General features: G+C 36.1%; 1 protein-coding gene across 1 annotated transcript in view; it reads left to right on the top strand.

Moving 5' to 3' along the window:
• The first annotated feature begins 3,329 nt into the window (after nucleotides 1-3,329).
• The window catches only part of LOC311289545 (protein NLRC3-like), a 138,366-nt gene continuing 122,864 nt past the window's right edge, over nucleotides 3,330-18,831 (top strand). The window contains exons 1-5 of the mRNA XM_084407634.1: nucleotides 3,330-3,608; nucleotides 3,716-3,808; nucleotides 4,490-6,299; nucleotides 6,543-6,716; nucleotides 12,601-12,774. Coding sequence (XP_084263760.1) covers nucleotides 3,344-3,608; nucleotides 3,716-3,808; nucleotides 4,490-6,299; nucleotides 6,543-6,716; nucleotides 12,601-12,774 — 2,516 coding nt within the window. The 5' untranslated portion in view covers nucleotides 3,330-3,343. The remainder of the gene's footprint in view (nucleotides 3,609-3,715; nucleotides 3,809-4,489; nucleotides 6,300-6,542; nucleotides 6,717-12,600; nucleotides 12,775-18,831) is intronic.

Below are 18,831 nucleotides of genomic sequence, written 5' to 3' on the forward strand. Positions count from 1 at the left end.
GATCGTTTAGTAGAGGAGCAGAACGGTTTCAGAAAGGCAAGAGCTTGTGTGGATCATGTATTTTCTATCACTACGGTAGTTAGAAATAGATTAATACAAGACAAGCCATCATTTGTTTGTTATATTGATTTTCAAAAAGCTTTTGACTCTGTAAACAGAGATTTATTATTTTATTGTCTTTCAAGAGAAGGGCTAGAGGGAAGGTTTTATTGGGCCTTACAATCATTGTATAAAGATCCTCAAGCTTGTGTTAAAGTCAATGAGTACTATTCAGAGTGGTTCCCTACACCACAAGGGGTTAAACAGGGGGACTGTCTCTCCCCTACCCTGTTTGCCATATTTATTAATAATTTGGCACAGGAAATAAAAGCTCTTGGATTGGATATAAATTATGATGGGGATAACACATTAGACATATTACTTTATGCAGATGACATAATCTTGGTGGCGGAAAATGAAGAACATCTTCAGAAGATGTTAGAGTGTGCCGAAAAATGGTCTGGGAAGTGGAGACTTAGAGTTAACCATAGTAAAACACAGATTATGCATTTTAGAAAATCTGGGCATAGAAGAAGTAAGTTTCAATTTTATTTTTGGGGTCACAAGTTGGATTATGTAGAACATTATAAATATCTGGGCTTTATTTTGGATGAGTATTTGAATTATAAGTATGGTATAGGTACATTGGCCGAATCTGCTAGTAGAGCGCTTGGGGGTGTAATAGCAAAAACAAAACAGTTGGGAAACCTGGGATATGCTACCTATTCCAAATTATTTCAGGCCTGTGTTTGCCCTGTCATGGACTATATGGCAGGAATATGGGGCTCAAAAATAAATGTGAGAGGAGAGATGGTACAAAATAGAGCAATACGTTATTTTTTAGGAGTCCATAAATTTACCCCAATCTTAGCAATAACGGGTGACATGGGTTGGGAACCAAGTGAAGTAAGATGTAAAGGTAGTATGATGGCTTTATGGAATAGATTGGTGAAAATGCCTGAGAACCGAGTTGCTAAGAAAATATTCAACTGGGATGTGTCTGTAAAGGGTGCATGGGCATGTGACGTACAAGATATATTTACACAAATTGGAGCTCTTGACCTTTTTCAAAATATAAATACAGTACATATACTTGCTATAAAGGAAGTTTTATTAGATATACATAAAAGAAAATGGTCACAAGATATATATCTTAAACCAATAGAATAATAAAGAGTTGTTTTGGAAATGAAAAATATGTATGTGCTCCCCTATCAAAAAACAGAGATCATTGTGCGCTCAGCTCCGCTCTGGAGTTTTGCCCCTGCACCTGGAAACAGGACGTTACAGGAGAGTGTCAGAGGAAGAAAGAATCTGTGATTATTGTAATATTGATATAGAGAATGAGTTTCATTTTATGTTTTACTGCCCTTTATACCATGAGATGCGGTTGAAGCTGTTTAAAAAGTGTAAAACTACAGATTTGATGTGGTTGAATGATGCGGATAGACTAAAGTGGTTTTTTGATTATAAGATATTCGCCCTTGCTGATTATTTAGAAAAAGCCTGGGCAAAGAGAACAAAAAATACATTTAGGTGAGAAACTAAATCTGTAATTCTTTATTTTATTATTATTATTATATTTTATTTTTGTTCATTTATTTATTTTTTCTCACTTTTATGTCCTACTTTATTTATTTATGCATGTGTTGACCTACTGTGAAGTATGTTACCATCTACAGGAAGTGAATGCTATAATTGAAAGTGATTTGTGGTGTCTTATAATCCCGAAAGGGATGGGTCCTATTTGGACATGACACAATAATAACATTCATTCATTCATTCATTCATTCATTCATTCATGCATTCATGCATTCATTCATTCATTCATTCATTCATTCATTCATTCATTCATTCATTCATTCATTCATTCACAACAAATGACAAAAAAAGCACTTATTGAAAACAATGATCCAAAGACAGAGACCTTTGTGCCATTCCTAAAAACATTGTACATACCTTTCATTTCCAAGGTGTTTGATTTTCACTTTACCATGTTCATATACAGAGACTCATGTGAATGTTGAAGTCAGCAGGACTCAGTGGCATCTGGGCCCTGAAAAAAAAAAAAAAGAGTGAACATACTGATATAAAGAGGAACTATAGGGAATATAGTTCTAAAATTTATTGGGAATACATTTTTAGATTTTTCTGGTTAAAATTGCTTTTTAAAATTCACAGAATACACACACACACACACACACACACACACACATAATGTTTCCAACAATATATAATATAATGAACACCAGGTTTGTTGTGCCTTGTAAGCATAGGCTATGCACAGTGCTGCATAAAATAATAATAACAATAACCTATAGCAGCATATAAATCTTCCAAAAGATTTCAGTAACACCTACGCTAGAGAAAAATATATTGATTATCATATGTTACTTCAAATGTTTCCATTCGTTATGATGATATGAAATGAGATAATAGTAAAAACATGAAGCCTAATGTTTGGTGCGTTTTGCTTTTCAAACGCGATCGCGCTCCAAATATGATACATTCAAAACCAGAGCTCGCTCCTAAATATGAAACATTATGTTTACCATATTATACATATCTACGTTTGAGCAGATATCCACAAACACAGTAACAGTAAACACGGGTCCAAATATGATAATACTCACCATATATCTAGCAACAGTTCAACTGTAATGTGAAGTCTATGCAACAATAACATGAACTAATAATTAAGAATTTCTTACCTTAAAAATAATTAGCAAGCGTGTGAGAAGCTGGACATCTTGTTGGTTTTATACAAATTACTTAAACAGAGAATATTTGTTTTCAGTTTGAATCCGATCATTTAAAAGTACACACTTAAATGTTTATAAAGGTATATGGCTCATAAATGTGTGACAAGTATTCGCTGACTTTTGTTTCAGTTTATAGACGTGCTCAAGAAAAAAAAGTTCACCGCGACGGAGAGGCAGAACGCACACCCTGTTTATTTTCTTTATTTTACAAAAGCACAATGTTTTGATTCGATTGTAAGTGGACACATACAAAAGTAGAAATATCACAGATTCTTTTTTCATATTTCTTTTTTCTGTATGACCATAAATGATGGAGAAATTTAAGTTTATTGTGCTACAATGTGAAGAAAATCCAGCAAAACGCACCGGCGCGTTTGTCGACCTCAGAGGGTTAACAGATGAGTTTGGATGAGAGTCCTGATCCGATCACAGCTTCATTTCATAATCCAAATAACATTTGAGCGCTTATGTCAACATGTTTAGAGTGAAACTACTTCAGATCTTTTTCTTTTTATCCTGCAGATGTGAATCTGAAAAGGTTGATGGCGTCTGTTAAAGTTAAAGATCTGCTTGAGAAATCACTGAGTGATCTGGACGAAGCTGAATGGAAGAAGTTTAAGTGGCACTTGAAGAATGATCATGAGTGTATAACAAAGAATGACATGGAGAAAGCAGATATCTTAGACACAGTGGATAAGATGGTAGGACATTTTAGACCAGAAGAAGCGGTGAAGATCACGGTGAAGATCCTGAGGAAGATAAACCAGAACAATCTGGCTGAGCAGCTGGAGAACAATCACAAACAAGGTAAGGTTTAATTCACAGTGACTGTAATGTGACTAACTGGTAACCATTGTAATGGTTTGACATAAAATTTGCTCTGCTGATGTGTTTGTGTGATTTATGTTTCCTAGTGAGTGATCCTCTCTCACACACACACTCAAGTCAAGCCGAAGGCAATGTGAAGACATCTGCCGCTGTTGGAGCTCATTCAGAAGAGATCAGGGGTAAATAATCCCTGTCTGTACATGGAAACAAGTGAAAATATAACAGCAAGCAACAATTACAGGACCAAGAAGAACAGCAGCAGATCTTATACAAGTACATTTATTAGAACAGACTGTCTAGTCATTTTTTACGAATGGTTAAATGGTTTACAAGAGTCTTAAACCCTGAATTAAAACTTCAACAAACAACTTCTACATACGAAGGGTCAATGCAATAACCCCAACCTAACTCTAATACAGTCTCATGTCTTGTTTGGTGTGCTAGATGACAATGGTTTGATCAAAAATCTTGTAATAATTTTGGTCAGCATGGCCTTAAAGCAATAGTTTACTTAAAAAGGATAATTCTGTCATTTACTCACCCTCAAGTGGTTTCAAACCTGTGTTTCACCTAAGTGGCCTGAAGTTGATCTGAGTCCAATAGTGACAATCCAAGGAATGTTCTGGAAGGAATTAGAAATGATTCAGAAGTTATTAAGATTTTTTTTAATTTACACCAATTGCATTCGAGTCAGCATTAGTCAAGGTGTTTTCATCACCATTTATGTTGTCAACTTCAGCATAATCAGTGTAAGACGTGCATGTAAACACTATTGCAGTAAGAGTGTGATTCATTTGAATATAGTAAAAGCATGAATTTATGAAAAACACGATCACTGTATTTTCCCCTCTTTCTTAAAGGCTCAACTGCAGACAGTCAAGTTACTCTGCATGATTACACAGAGACCAGCATCACACTGAAGAACAAATTAAAACAGGACTACAAGCGGATACTGGTTGGTAATTCAGAGACGGGTCATCGGGAATACCTGAGCGACATCTACACTAATTTATATGTAGTGGAGAATGAGACTGGAGGAAGAGTGAACGACCATGAAGTGATACAGATCGAATCAAATCAAAACCAATTGACTGCCAAGGAGAAGCCAATCGAGTGTAAGAACATGTTTAAAGTCCAGTATGACACAGATCGACGAAACAGAAAAGTGCTGACAATGGGGATCGCAGGAGTGGGAAAAACTGTCTCTGTCAATAAATTCATCTTTGACTGGGCTAAAGGAACAGAAAATCAGGATATTGTCTTCATATTTCCACTTCCATTCCGTAGACTGAATTTGATTAAAGGAGAGTGCAGTCTCATGGGACTGCTCAACAAATACTTCTTTAGAAGTCCTGAAGAATTGACCTCTCTTCCTGAAGGTGATGGCAAAGTTATGTTCATCTTTGATGGGCTGGATGAATGTCGTTTTACTTTGAACTTTAAAGAAGATGACACATTTATAAATGTAAATGAAAAAACAACAGTGAGTAAGATAATAACAAGCCTCATCAAGACACATCTGGTTCCCTCTGCTCTCATCTGGATCACATCCAGACCAGCAGCAGCCAGTCTGATTTCCCGAAACTACATTGATCAAGTGACAGAGGTGCGAGGATTTAACGATGAGCAGAAAGAGCAATACTTCATCAAAAACAGTCCTGAAGTTGCTGGAAACCTCATCAGTCACATCAAGAAATCTAGGAGTCTTTACATCATGTGCCACATCCCTGTCTTCTGCTGGATCTCTCTTATTGTTCTTCAGCCTCTACTGGCTCGAGAGAGCAATGACAAAACTCCCACAACTCTCACAGGGATGTACACAAGCTTCTTAATTTCTCAGAAGAAACAGATGGAAGAAAAATACTGTGCTGAGCCCGAACCTAATTCCAATGCAGTGTCTTTTGACCAGATTATTCTGAAGCTTGGGAAACTGGCCTTTCAACAGCTGGAGAAAGGAAACCTGATTTTCTACAAAAAAGATCTTGAGGAATGTGGACTAGATGTCAGTGAAGGTTCAGTGTACTCTGGGTTATGCACTCGAATGTTTCAGGAGGAAAAGGTAGCAGCAAGAAACGTTTACAGCTTCGTTCATCTCAGCGTACAGGAATTCCTTGCTGCTCTTTATGTGTTTATGATGGGCAAAGAAGAGAAAGCTGACCTATTTCTTCAATCCTGGAGAGAAAAACTGGCATGGAAACTGTCCAAAAAGCCACAGTTTCAGCTTCATAATGCTGCAGTCAAGAAAGCTTTACAGAGTAAGAACGGACACCTGGACCTTTTCCTCCGGTTCCTCCTGGGTCTCTCACTGGAGTCCGATCAGAGTGACCTGAAGGGACTACTGCCAGGGCTGAAACAGAAAACAGGGGACATGAAAAAAACTGTAGACTATATCAAAAATAAAATAGAGAAGGAGGAATCAGTAGAGAGGACCATCAATCTCTTCCACTGTCTGAGTGAACTGAAAGATGACTTTGTGGAGGAAATCCAGAAGACTCTGAGCTCAGGAAAACTTTCAGCACAGAATCTGTCCTCTGCTCAATGGTCTGGTCTGGTGTTTGTGCTCCTGATGTCAGAAGAGACTCAAGAGATGTTTGAACTGCAGAAATACAGAAGATCTGATAAAGCACTGATGAGATTTCTGCCGGTGATCAGAAACACCAGAAGAGCACTGTAAGAGTATCCTTTACATTAATTTATGAACATTGTTAGTCTTTTGTTATTGCCTTCAATTTAAATGAGTGACTTGCTGGCCTAGACAGTTCAGAAAAATTAAGAAAAGTAATGTGTGTGAAATTATGAAGAGATAATTGTTTTAGTTTAGCTTAATTCACTACAGTTAAAGTTTTTTTTCAAGCTCCAGATTATAAATGCTAATAAGCATTACTACTGCTCTTTGTTTTGTTCTCTACACAGGCTACACAGCTGTAATCTCACAGCTCAGTCCTGTGAGAGTTTATCATCAGCTCTACAATCCTCAAACTCCTTTCTGAGAGAGCTGGACCTGAGTAACAATGACCTGCAGGATTCTGGAGTGAAGCTTCTTTCTGATGGACTGAAGAGTCCAAACTGTCAGCTGGAGATACTGAGGTGAATGTTTTAAAATAATTAAATATGCTATAATTAGAGGCTGACCAACAAGCAAGGTAAGCAGTCACTTAGCACCCCAAGAGACAAAACATTTGCAGGAATGCAATATTTTTCCATATTTATACAGACGTATGACCCACATGGACTGCATAAGTTTAAGAAAAATATTGTTTGGGGTGAGGGGAAGGGAATGGACCGTATGAAGATTGAATTTGCAACAGTTACTAAAACTGTAAAATGCTTCTATTTCATGCATGATTAGCTTCTGACAGCATTGAACAAGCTAGCAGCGCCATCTAGTGGCTGTGCACAGGACACAGTTAGCATCTCATGCTGGGTACACACCAAAATATTTTTTGCAACTTATAACATTTTCTGGGAGCTGCTCCATAGATTTAATTTATTTTCAATAGTCAACGGGAACATTTAATATCCTTAGTACTTTAAGATGACGTCTACAACGGTAGAGAACCTTTGAATGATAGCTGGAGCTTGTCATTATCGCTGCTACCCTTACGAAAAAGAAGTTTATTCAAGTGTTCTATTAGTATACTTCTTTTAAACTAAAAATAAGAAAGTATACTTTCAGTCTACTTTTTATATACTTCTCAGAAATATACTTTATGTACTTCTCAGAAATATACTTCAAATTGCACTTAAGTATACTTGACTTATACTGACAGAAACATCTAAGTATATTTGGCCTATACTTGTTGATCGATATATACTTAAATGTATAATTAAGTATTCTAAGTATTCTTGGCTTGTACTTGTGTTTACTATTTTGATCGAGTAGCTTATTAAATACTTTTTAAAAAACATAATATTACATAACGTCTTATAAACTAACATGTTCAGCTTTATATAGTAACAAACTTTCGGGTGGAATAGCTTATAGAGTAAATAAAATAAGCATGGAAAATAAGTTTATTCAAGTGTTCTATTAGTATACTTCTTTTCAACTAAAAAGAAGAAAGCATACTTTCAGTCTACATTTTATATACTTCTCAAAAATATACTTAATTACACTTAAGTGTACTTGACTTATACTGAGAGAAAAGTCCAAGTATATTTGGCCTATACTTGTACTCAATCTTTTGATCGAGATATACTTAAAATTTTAATTATTCAAAGTATACTTGGCTTGAAGTTGTGTTAACTCTTTTGATCGAGTAGCCTATTAAATATACTTTTTTACATTGTTTTTCATATACAGTCTTATGAAACTTTGTTTGAAAATATTGATTAAAATGTTGATATAAAACAGATCATTTTCTAATTCTGCGTATCTGAATTTTTGTGTAGGCTAGTTCACTGGTAGTGTACATATTTACTTTAATTAAACTTTTCCCCACCATTGACTGAATTTTCCAGCTATCCATGTTTTCACTGGTATACGGTAGGGGGCGCTATGACAGTTCTAGTACAGAATCTCTGGATCAAAACACAGGAGAAGAAGAAACTGAACCATGTGATAGAAGATTGCTCACTCAAATGTAAAATAATGTGATCATCAAACATTAAACAGCTTGTAAATCAAAACTGCTTAATGTTTCCAAATGAAATGAAGCGTAGGCCTAACCCATGAAGAGAAAACGACTGTGAAGCTTTGGGGGTGTTGGACTTGATCTACTCCACCTGTGTTTTGATCATCGTTCTGGATCTGATCAAGGCGTAGTCTTTGACAAAAATGTGATTTTCTCAACTATTTTCTCAACATTTTAACAAAATGTTGCCTTTCTTTATGAAACTTACTGACATTCGAGTGGCGATAAAAAAAGATGCATGAAGCTAATAAAATGTTTTTAAAATTAGAGTTAAAGGTATTTTTCAAGTATAAAAAATAACATTTACATTTACTGTATGTAGGCCTACTGCAACTGCAAAAAGTGTATATAAATAGTAAACTATAAGTATAATGTTAAGTTCACTTAAAGAAAACTTGTAGAATAAAACTACTAAACTAGTAGTTTACTAAGAGTACACTAAAAGAGTAAAAATAATATATAAATGGTAAACTATAAGTATGATGTTAAGTTCACTTAAAGAAAACTACTAGTTTAGTAGTTTTATACTACAAGTTTTCTTTAAGTGAACTTAACATCATGCTTATAGTTTACCATTTATATATTATTTTTACTCTTTTAGTGTACTCTCAGTAAACTACTAGTTTAATCGTTTTATTCTACAAGTTTTCTTTAAGTGAACTTAACATCATATTTATAGTTTACCATTTTTATATTAGTTTTACTCTTTTAGTGTACTCTCAGTAAACTTGTAGTATAAAACTACTAAACTAGTAGTTTACTGAGAGTACATTAAAAGAAAGCTTGTAGTATAAAACTACTAAACTAGTAGTTTACTGAGAGTATACTTCAAAGATGCTACAAGTATTAAAATAGTAAACTACTAGTATACTCATAAGTTCACTTGCAGTACAAATGAGAAACATAATTATGAACTAGTTGTGCACTTAAAGTTTACTACTGTTACACTTATAGTACACTTAAACATATACTTTTATATACTTCAAGTGGGCCAATTTAGTCCCAAGTGGTATTAAAATAGTACACTTACAAGTTTACTACTAGTACATATTGACATTAGTATACTTACTACATAAAGTATACTTAAAAATATACTTGAACATTACTCAAGTATACTTCATAAAATGAACTTGAAGTATACTTTTTTTTCGTAAGGGTATGCCTAAATTTAAATGTGCTTCTCCTGCTCCTGATGAATCTGACGATGCCGGTAACATGGCTGTGGCTGCTTCGGGGTTAACACCAGCTCTTTTAAAAGAGATGCTTACCACAACAATTCGTGAGGAAATCATGTCTCTAAGGTCTGAATTCCTCGCTGAAATACTTATTTGGCTCGAATAAGCTGAATTATGCAGCTTCTTTAGATCCTGAAATTTACAAAAAAAGACTCAAATTTCAATCGGATTTTAATATTATCAACTAATCAGGCTGAAAAGTTATTGCTGAAGACTAAAGATGCATTTTTTTGAGTATGGTGACAAGCCAAGTAAACTTCTTGCACTTCAGTTAAAGGAAAAGTCAGCTAAAAAAATTTAAAAACCTTTGCCCATACCTACAATAATGGACACAATGAGAGAAGAGCTAGAATTACCGTTTTCCACAGAGGAGATAGTGCTAGCAATCCAGAGTATGCAGAATGGCAAGACCCCTGGGCCCGACGGGTTCCCTGTGCAGAAAGATGTTTTCTCAAACACTTAAAACACCTCTCCTAAACATGTTATTAGACTGGCTGCCTGCCTCCAACCCTTCCTCAGTCTTGTATTTCTTTGATTTTGAAAAAAGACAAAGACCCACACAAATGTGGTTTGTACAGGCCAGTCAGTCTTTTGAATGTAGATGTAAAGATACTAGGTAAAATGCTTGCAAAGCGTCTTGAATTGATTTTTCTGGCGATCATACACAACGACCAAACTGGTTTTATTCAAAACAGACTACAGTCTTATAATATAAGAAGGGCATTGAATTTCATTTATTCCTCTAATTCTCACCCATCAGAGGCTATTCTGGACGCAGAGAAAGACTTTGATCGGGTGGAATGGAATTACCTTTTCTGTCTGCTACAGAAATTCGGTTTTGGCAACATGTTCATATCCTGGATAAAACTTTTATATTCCTCCTCATCATGTTCAGTCTGGACCAATGGAGTATCGTCCTCTATTTTCCACTTGAAACGTGGCACTAGGCAAGGATGCTCACTTTCACCTTTGCTTTTTGCTTTGGTAATTGAACCCTTGGCAATTGCCATTCGTAGTGAGCCGGCCATACAGGGAATTAGGAGAGCTGGTGCTGTTCACAAAATTTATTTATACGCCGATGATGTGTTGCTCTATATCTCTGATCCGGATGTTTCTTTACCCGAAGCTTTGAGAATTATTAATTCCTTAATATTCCTTTCCTATAAATAAAAGTGAGTTATATCCAATACATTTTCCAATGTCTGTTTTACCAACGAGTGCTTCAATGTTTAAAGTTGCTTCCCATAGTTTTAAATATTTAGGAGTATTATTTACACGTTAGTGCTTAGATCTCTTCAAGGCTAATTTTACGCGTGAATTCGGTGAAGATAAACGTTTTACCTAGATTTTACCTTGATCAGATTCTTGAAGTAGCCTTAGATAAAAGGGGTGCATTGTCTACAATATACAGGCTGATTTCCTCCATCTCCACTTCCTCTCTCTCTTTTCTTAGACAAAAGTGGGAGTCGGATCTATGCCTCACATATTATGATGAGACTTAGAACCAAATCCTGTCCCATGTTCATACCTCTTCTATTTGTGCTCGTCACAGTCTTATCCAATTAAAATGTATTCATTGAATTAACTGGACAAAAGTGAGGTTGGCAAAGATCAAGCCTGGTGTTGATCCTCTCTGTGATCATTGCCATCAGGCCCCTGCTGATTTATTACATATGTTTTGGTTATGCCCATTCTTAACTTGGACAATAACAATATTTTTCACAATTCTCCTGTATCTGTATCCTTGTATTATTGTAAAAGTTCAATAAACAGATAAAAAAAAATTATAATAATTTAAAGGTACAATATGCAAGAATTTTATTGCCGCTAGAGGGCGCTACATTCCAAACAACAACAACTGCATAGCTTGATGACGATGTGAAGGAGCGTGGAATGATGGGAACTGTCATTTTAAACACCACCGTGGATGTAAATCAGTCAGATGGGAATCGAAAAATCATGTTCATGGATGAGGCTAAGTTCTATTTTTATAATGACATGCTTTTTGTGGCGAGGGGGCGTGGTTTGTAATGGGAGAGAGAGAAGAGACGAGCGGGACACAAGTAGGTCAAGTGCAAATGACGAACACCTGTGTGTTATTGCTGTGATCCACGTGGAGAGACCGCTTATAAGCCGCGCTGGAATGAGAGAGAGACTGAAGAGAAAATTGGACGCAGAGAAAGAAAACCGGTGGATCCGAGCTCTCATTTTTGAACTGTTTTGTGCCGTCGCGGTTGCCACCGTGAATGCGCGTTGTGCGCGACTTTTGTTTGTTTTGCTTTATTTTAATAAAATACGAGTCCCAGTCACGCCGACCCCTGTTCTCTTCCTTCCTGACTCTTGAACCTCATGAATTAACCGCAAGAAAAGTAAGGTTTAATACTAAATTGGTTATCATAGATGTTACTGTATGTCGAATTCATTGTTGTGATAACGCTGCGCAGTTTTACGTGTTCTAAACAATTATTGCAAAAGTACATTCGAACATACCCACATCATATTGTACCTTTAAGATATTTAAGAGAAATTAAGAATTTATTAGCAACTATAATGTAAGTTTGTCTTTAGTGACAAAGAGACAGATTTTTTGGACTTTCTCCAAATGTCACTGGCTTGTCTGGAAATACTGCAAAGGCTTTTGCCTTCTCAACATTATTAGCTAGACAGTGCATTATTCTGCTATGGAAACAAAATCTCCCTCCATCTTTTGATGACTGGCTGAGAGATGTTATGAGCTTCATATATTTTTCACTATTCTCCAGTGTATGTATCCTGGTATTATTGTAAAAGTTCTATAAAAAGATTTAAAGATATTAAAGGGAAATTAAGGTTTTTTTTAGAATTCATTGTAAATTAATGCATTTGAAATACTTGCAAATAATGATTTATTTTGAAATATGCACACAATCACTGTTATTTGTATGACTGTTAATGCTTCTTGTCTAAATGTAAACCATATATTTTCAATTCAAAACAATGTAATTTAAAAAAAATATATATATTCTTAGATTCTTTTGGGAAACGCAGCCAAGATCAGTGTGTGATAGTAACGTCTGATTGCCAAACTAATGTCATGTGCACTGTTGCTGTATGTCTTTGTAGATTGTCTGGCTGTATGGTGACAGAAGAAGGCTGTGGTTATGTGTCTTCAGCTCTGAGTTCAAACCCCTTACACCTGAGAGAGCTGGATCTGAGCTACAATCACCCAGGAGATTCAGGAGTCAAGCTGTTCACTGATAAACTGGAGGATCCAAACTACAATCTGGATAAACTCAAGTATGTAGAGCATAAAGAGTTGATTAAACAACTCCAAAAACAGCATTTTAATCTTCACTTATTACTCACATTACTACATTTACAAAAGTAAATTACTTTTGTATATGTCCATATATGGGAGTTTTATGACAGGATATGTCCATATATATGGGTTTTATGACAGGATATGTCCATATATGGGAGTTTTATGACAGGATATGTCCGGGTTTTATGACAGGATATGTCCATATATTGTAGTTTTATGACAGGATATGTCCATATATATATATATATATATCGGTTTTATGACAGGATATGTGTCCATATATGGGGACTGTATGACAGGATATGTCCATATAGGGGTTTCATGACAGGATATGTCCCTATATGGGGGTTTTATGACACCAGGTGATATGCAACCTTTGACCATGTGTGTTTCTGGTGTGTTTATGGTGTTTATGACTGCAGTCTGCTTGTGTGACAAGGAGGTGAATGTTTTTCAGGGGTGTTTTTATTATAGCAGGATAATGTCCACAGAACGATGAAATTATGAACATGAAGAGATCTGTCATGGATTTGGTTTTCAGATGGTGTTGCAGCCATAATGTCTGGGGAGAGAATAAAAATGAGGGAATGAGTTTAAGAAATAAAACTCATTGTTGGTAATAAATCAAAACATGTAAAATATATATACAGTACCAGTCAAAAGTTTGGAAACATTACTATTATTAATGTTTTTGAAAGAAGTCTCTTATGCTCATCAAGCCTGCAGTTAAAAAAAAAAAAAAAAAAACAGTAATATTATGAAATATTATTACAATTTAAAATAATGGTTCTCTTTTTTAATATATTTTAAAATGTAATTTATTTTTGTGATGCAAAGCTGAATTTTCATCAAGTACTCCAGTCTTTGGTGTCTTATGATCCTTCAGTAATCATTCTATCAATGATGGAAACAGTTGTGCTGTTTAACCCTCTGGGGACCAAAAACGCGCCCGCGCGTTTTGCTCGTTTTTTTTTTTAGCAATGAAAAATAAACACAAAATGCTCTGTTAATTTTGATCTTTCATTTTCGTGTAATACATCAATCGATCCTGTTCAGTTTCTATTTTTTTTCTGTATACTCACAATAAAAATAAAGTGTTTTGCTTTTTGACAAATAAAGAAAAAATAACATGATGCTATTTCTGCCTTCTCTCTGTCAGTAAACTCCCATTTGAAACGCGTTCGAAAATGATCTATAACTCCGCGAAAATTCAGTCAAACAGGGAAACAGACCCACGGGCATAAAGCTTGAGATCGCAGCTTTTAAATGAAGTAATTTATATAAAAAACAAATATTATCAGCTTCTGTAATCTGTATAAAAAGAGAGCGACTCCAGTCGAGCTCATTACGAGATGATTCACAGTAATTTGACCACGCCCCGGAGAGCGGGTGCTATTCAAACGCAAATTCTGAGAACCATTTCAGTCTGTGAAACGCCCACATCAACTGTAAACAAAGAGGCATAATATAGCCTACCTTATGGAGAAAATTTTCCGTGCTGATATGAGGAGCAGATCCCGCTGAGGAGTGAGGTAGGCTAAGTTATCCTTTCTCAAGTGTTAATGTGGAATAACGTTATGGAATAACGTTAGTGTAGGCCTATGTAAACAAAAAGATGAATCGCGTTTCTATAATATGAATCGCGTTTCTGTGAGATGAATGAAGGGTACATATTTGTAAAGACTGTTTAGCCTAAATATGAATCGCGTTTCTGTGAGATGAATGAAGGGTACATATTTGTAAAGACTGTTTACCCTAAATATGAATCGCGTTTCTGTGAGATGAATGAAGGGTACATATTTGTAAAGACTGTTTAGCCTAAATATGAATCGCGTTTCTGTGAGATGAATGAAGGGTACATATTTGTAAAGACTGTTTACCCTAAATATGAATCGCGTTTCTGTGAGATGAATGAAGGGTACATATTTGTAAAGACTGTTTAGCCTAAATATGAATCGCGTTTCTGTGAGATGAATGAAGGGTACATATTTGTAAAGACTGTTTAGCCTAAATATGAATTGCGCGTCTGTGTGTGAATAAACTGCTTTGCTAGAGCCTACTGAGATGAGTAAAAATCGACTGAAATATGTTGAAATAAAATGTATTTGTATAAGCAACGTATTAACTGCAAATTAACATTTATAGGCTATGCCCTAATATTTCATAAAAACAACGTTACAGTCAGGCGAAGTATGAAAGACAATATTTTGTTGACTAGATTTGGGTACAGTTTTTACTGTAGAATATACTGTCACATCAAATAAGCTTTTCTGCTCATATATATAAAATACTATTTTGTCAAAAATAAAGTCATAGACTAAGATGTTCCAATGTTGGCTATATTCAAACTAATGAATACATATGATAAAATGTAGGCCTATAATCTTTTTTTTTTTTTTTTACAAAGAAAGAGTACTTTTTTTGCAGAAATATTGCTGAAATTGTAATTATTGTTGTAATTGTAACCTTTTTAATAAAATAGCAAAACATATTTACAAGATAGATGTAAGCAAAATCTTAAATGGTCAATATAAGTCTTCTTCTAAATATATAGGCTATTTTGTCCTTGCATTGTGGCTCAGTCAGTGTCACACCTGAATGAATGGCTAATTATGCAGAGTCATTATGCAGAGTGGGTGGGACTGGGTAATCTAAGGTGTAAACTACTCCTCCCCCTCGCATATTGGCTTTCCAAGCAAAACCTGTTTTACACCATTTAAATCAATGTATTTTTTTTTGTGAACAATAAAGCAAGACTATTTTCACATAATTTTGAAGCTAGAACTCGAAGAGAAAACATCCATTAGTCAAAAGTCTTGTGGGCACATATTTTGTATGAGTTTTGTGGTCTTATTTCAGCAACTTTCATTTTTTTAAATAACCACGCATAAACATTATTCTCTTAAAAATACAAACATCTACATACATGTTGCTCGCATATTATGGTAGGCCTGTTTGTGCTATATAGAGTGAATTTACACCTTTGCCATTAACATGTTTATAAATAACTGAAAAAAGCACAAATGTCAGAGCATGTCAGAACATCTCAAGGGCCCCAAAAACAGCTTGGTCCCCAGAGGGTTAATATATTTTTTTGGAATACTTTTTTCAGGATTCATTGATGAGTAAAATGTTAACAGTATTTATTCATAAAAACAGCATTTATTCAAAATAAAAACATTTCTAACAATATAAATTGTTACCATCACCTTTTATCAATTTACTCATCAATTAACGCATCCTCGTTGAATTAAAGTACTAATTTCTTAAAAAATATATAGTTATTGTTCCCAAACTTTTGAACGGTAGTGTATATTGTTACAAAAGATTTCTATTCTAAATAAATACAGTTCTTTTTAACTTTTTATTCATCAAATAATCCTGAAAAAAGTATCTCAGGTTATAAAAAAAATATTAAGCAGCACAACTGTTTCCAACATTGATCATAAATCAGCATATTAGAATGTTCTCTTACGAGAGGTTCTCTCGTACTGCGTAAGACTTACGCTTGGGGGAAAGTCTCTTACCGCGAGATACTGAAGCCAAAAATTATCCTTAATTTTTATATAATGCAAAACGCGTTGCAGCAGCATGCAGGCATAGGCGAGGCTGCCCTGCGGCCCCGAGGCTGCTATTGGCTGCCCTGCGGCAACTGCAGCAGCCTATCGAGAAGGCCCCCTTGACGCCTTGACCAATGGGGGTGCTTCGCGCCCATTTGCATAGCGTCCCGCCGAAATAGGCGTGGCCTAGGGCTATAAATATAGCGTCGAGAGGCTGGTTCACTGATTTTCATCTCTTCAGCGGAGCTCACGCATCGCTAGATCCTGAGAGAAGCCGCGCCGTCTGAAGAAGCCTTTCAGCGAGACGAGTCTGCATCGAAGCCGCTGGCCGCGCCGCCTTCTGCTGACATTCCTGCTGCGCTATCCGGTGCACCATATCCTTTCAATTGCTAGTGTGTGTTCGCCCCGCGACTCACACTTTTCTCTCTAAAAGAGCCGAGCGTTTTTTTTAAGATGCCTCGTACTTTCTGTGGCTCGTGCAGAGCCCCTCTCAGCGACGGGGACCGCCATGTGATTTGCGTTTTCTGCCTGGGAGAAGATCACGCAGCTCTCGCGCTCGCTGACGGCGGATGCCCTCATTGCGAGCTGATGCCTATGGCGACTCTGAAGACTCGCATGGCACAGTTTCACGAGTCTGCACCCCAGCCCGCTGCGCTGCCGCGCCGTAAAAAGCGCCGCGCTCAGCGAGGCCCTGAACCTCCTCCTACTGAGACGAGCTCGCCGGTTCGCCCGCCAGCTTCGCCGCCTGCTTCACTCGAGTCTATCACCCCCGGACAACGGCCGCTGTCTGCCGCCGTTTCCGTCGCGGATGAGTCTGATGATGTGGCATTTGCAGAGGAGGACAGCTGCTCTATCCTAGCGTCAGGCAGTGAGGATTGGTCGAGCTCTGTGGATCTCGCACCCCCTGCTCGTGAGTCGTCTGGGAAACGGGCTAGTATTGAGTCAGAGCTGACGCGTCTGCTCTCTCAGGCCATTGAGAGCCTCGGCCTCGAGTGGTCGGCGCCCGTAGAGCCAGCACACAACCGACTGGATGGCTGTTTCCTTAACCCTCTGGGGACCAAAAACGCGCCCGCACGTTTTGCTCGTTTTTTTTTTTTTAGCAATGAAAATAAACACTAAATGCTCTGTTAATTTTGATCTTTCATTTTCGTGTAATACATCAATCGATCCTGTTCAGTTTCTATTTTTTTCTGTATACTCAAAATAAAAATAAAGTGTTTTGCTTTTTGACAAATAAAGAAATATTAACATGATGCGAATTCTGCCTTCTCTCTGTCAGTAAACTCCCATTTGAAACGCGTTCGAAAATGATCTATAACTCCGCGAAAATTCAGTCAAACAGGCAAACAGACCCACGGGCATAAAGCTTGAGATCGCAGCTTTTAAATGAAGTAATTTATATAAAAAACAAATATTCTCAGCTTCTGTAATCTGTACAAAAAGAGAGCGACTCCAGTCGAGCTCATTACGAGCCATTCAAAAGTAATTTGACCACTCCCCGGAGAGCGCGTGCTATTCAAATGCAAATTCTGAGAACCATTTCAGTCTGTGAAACGCCCCCACATCAGCTGTAAACAAAGCGCATCGCAATCGAGTGAGGCATAAGTTTCCTCAAAACAGTGCTGATATGAGGAGCAATATCTCCTGATATGAAGAGCAGATCCCGCTGAGGAGTGAGGTAGGCTGTTTTCTTTTCTCAAGTGTGGAATAACGTTATGGAATAACGTTAGTGTAGGCCTATGCAAACCGCAAAAAGATGAATCGCATTTCTATAATATGACTCGCCTTTCTGGTGAGATGAATGAAGGGTACATATTTGTAAAGACTGTTTAGCCTAAATATGAATCGCGCGTCTGTGTGTGAAAGAATAAACTGCTTTGCTATAGCCTACTGAGATGAGTAAAAATCGACTGGAATATGTTGAAATAAAATGTATTTGTATAAGCAACGTATTAAACTGCAAATTAGCATTTATATGCCCTAATATTTCATAAAAACAACGTTACAGTCAGTCACTTGTTGACTAGATTTGGGTACAGTTTTTAGGCTACTGTAGAATATACTGCCACATCAAATAATCTTTTGTTTAGCAATTTCTGCACATATCTAACGTTATATATATATATATATATATAACTATATATAACTATATTATTTATATATATTTATATATATTATATATATTATATATATATATATATATATATATATATATATATATATATATATATATTTGCTATATTCAAACTAATGAATACATATGATCAAATGTAGGCCTATAATCTTTTTTCTTTTTCTTTTTTACAAAGAAAGAGTACACTTGAAATATTGTTGAAATTGTAATTATTGTTGTAATTGTAACATTTTTAATAAAATAGCAAAACATATTTACAAGATAGATGTAAGCGAAATCTTAAATGGTCAATATAAGTCTTCTTCTAAATACATCTTTTGTCCTTGCATTGTGGCTCA

The sequence above is a fragment of the Rutilus rutilus genome (genome assembly GCF_951802725.1).
Source record: "Rutilus rutilus genome assembly, chromosome: 4".
In the NCBI taxonomy this organism is placed as follows: Eukaryota; Metazoa; Chordata; class Actinopteri; order Cypriniformes; family Leuciscidae; genus Rutilus; species Rutilus rutilus.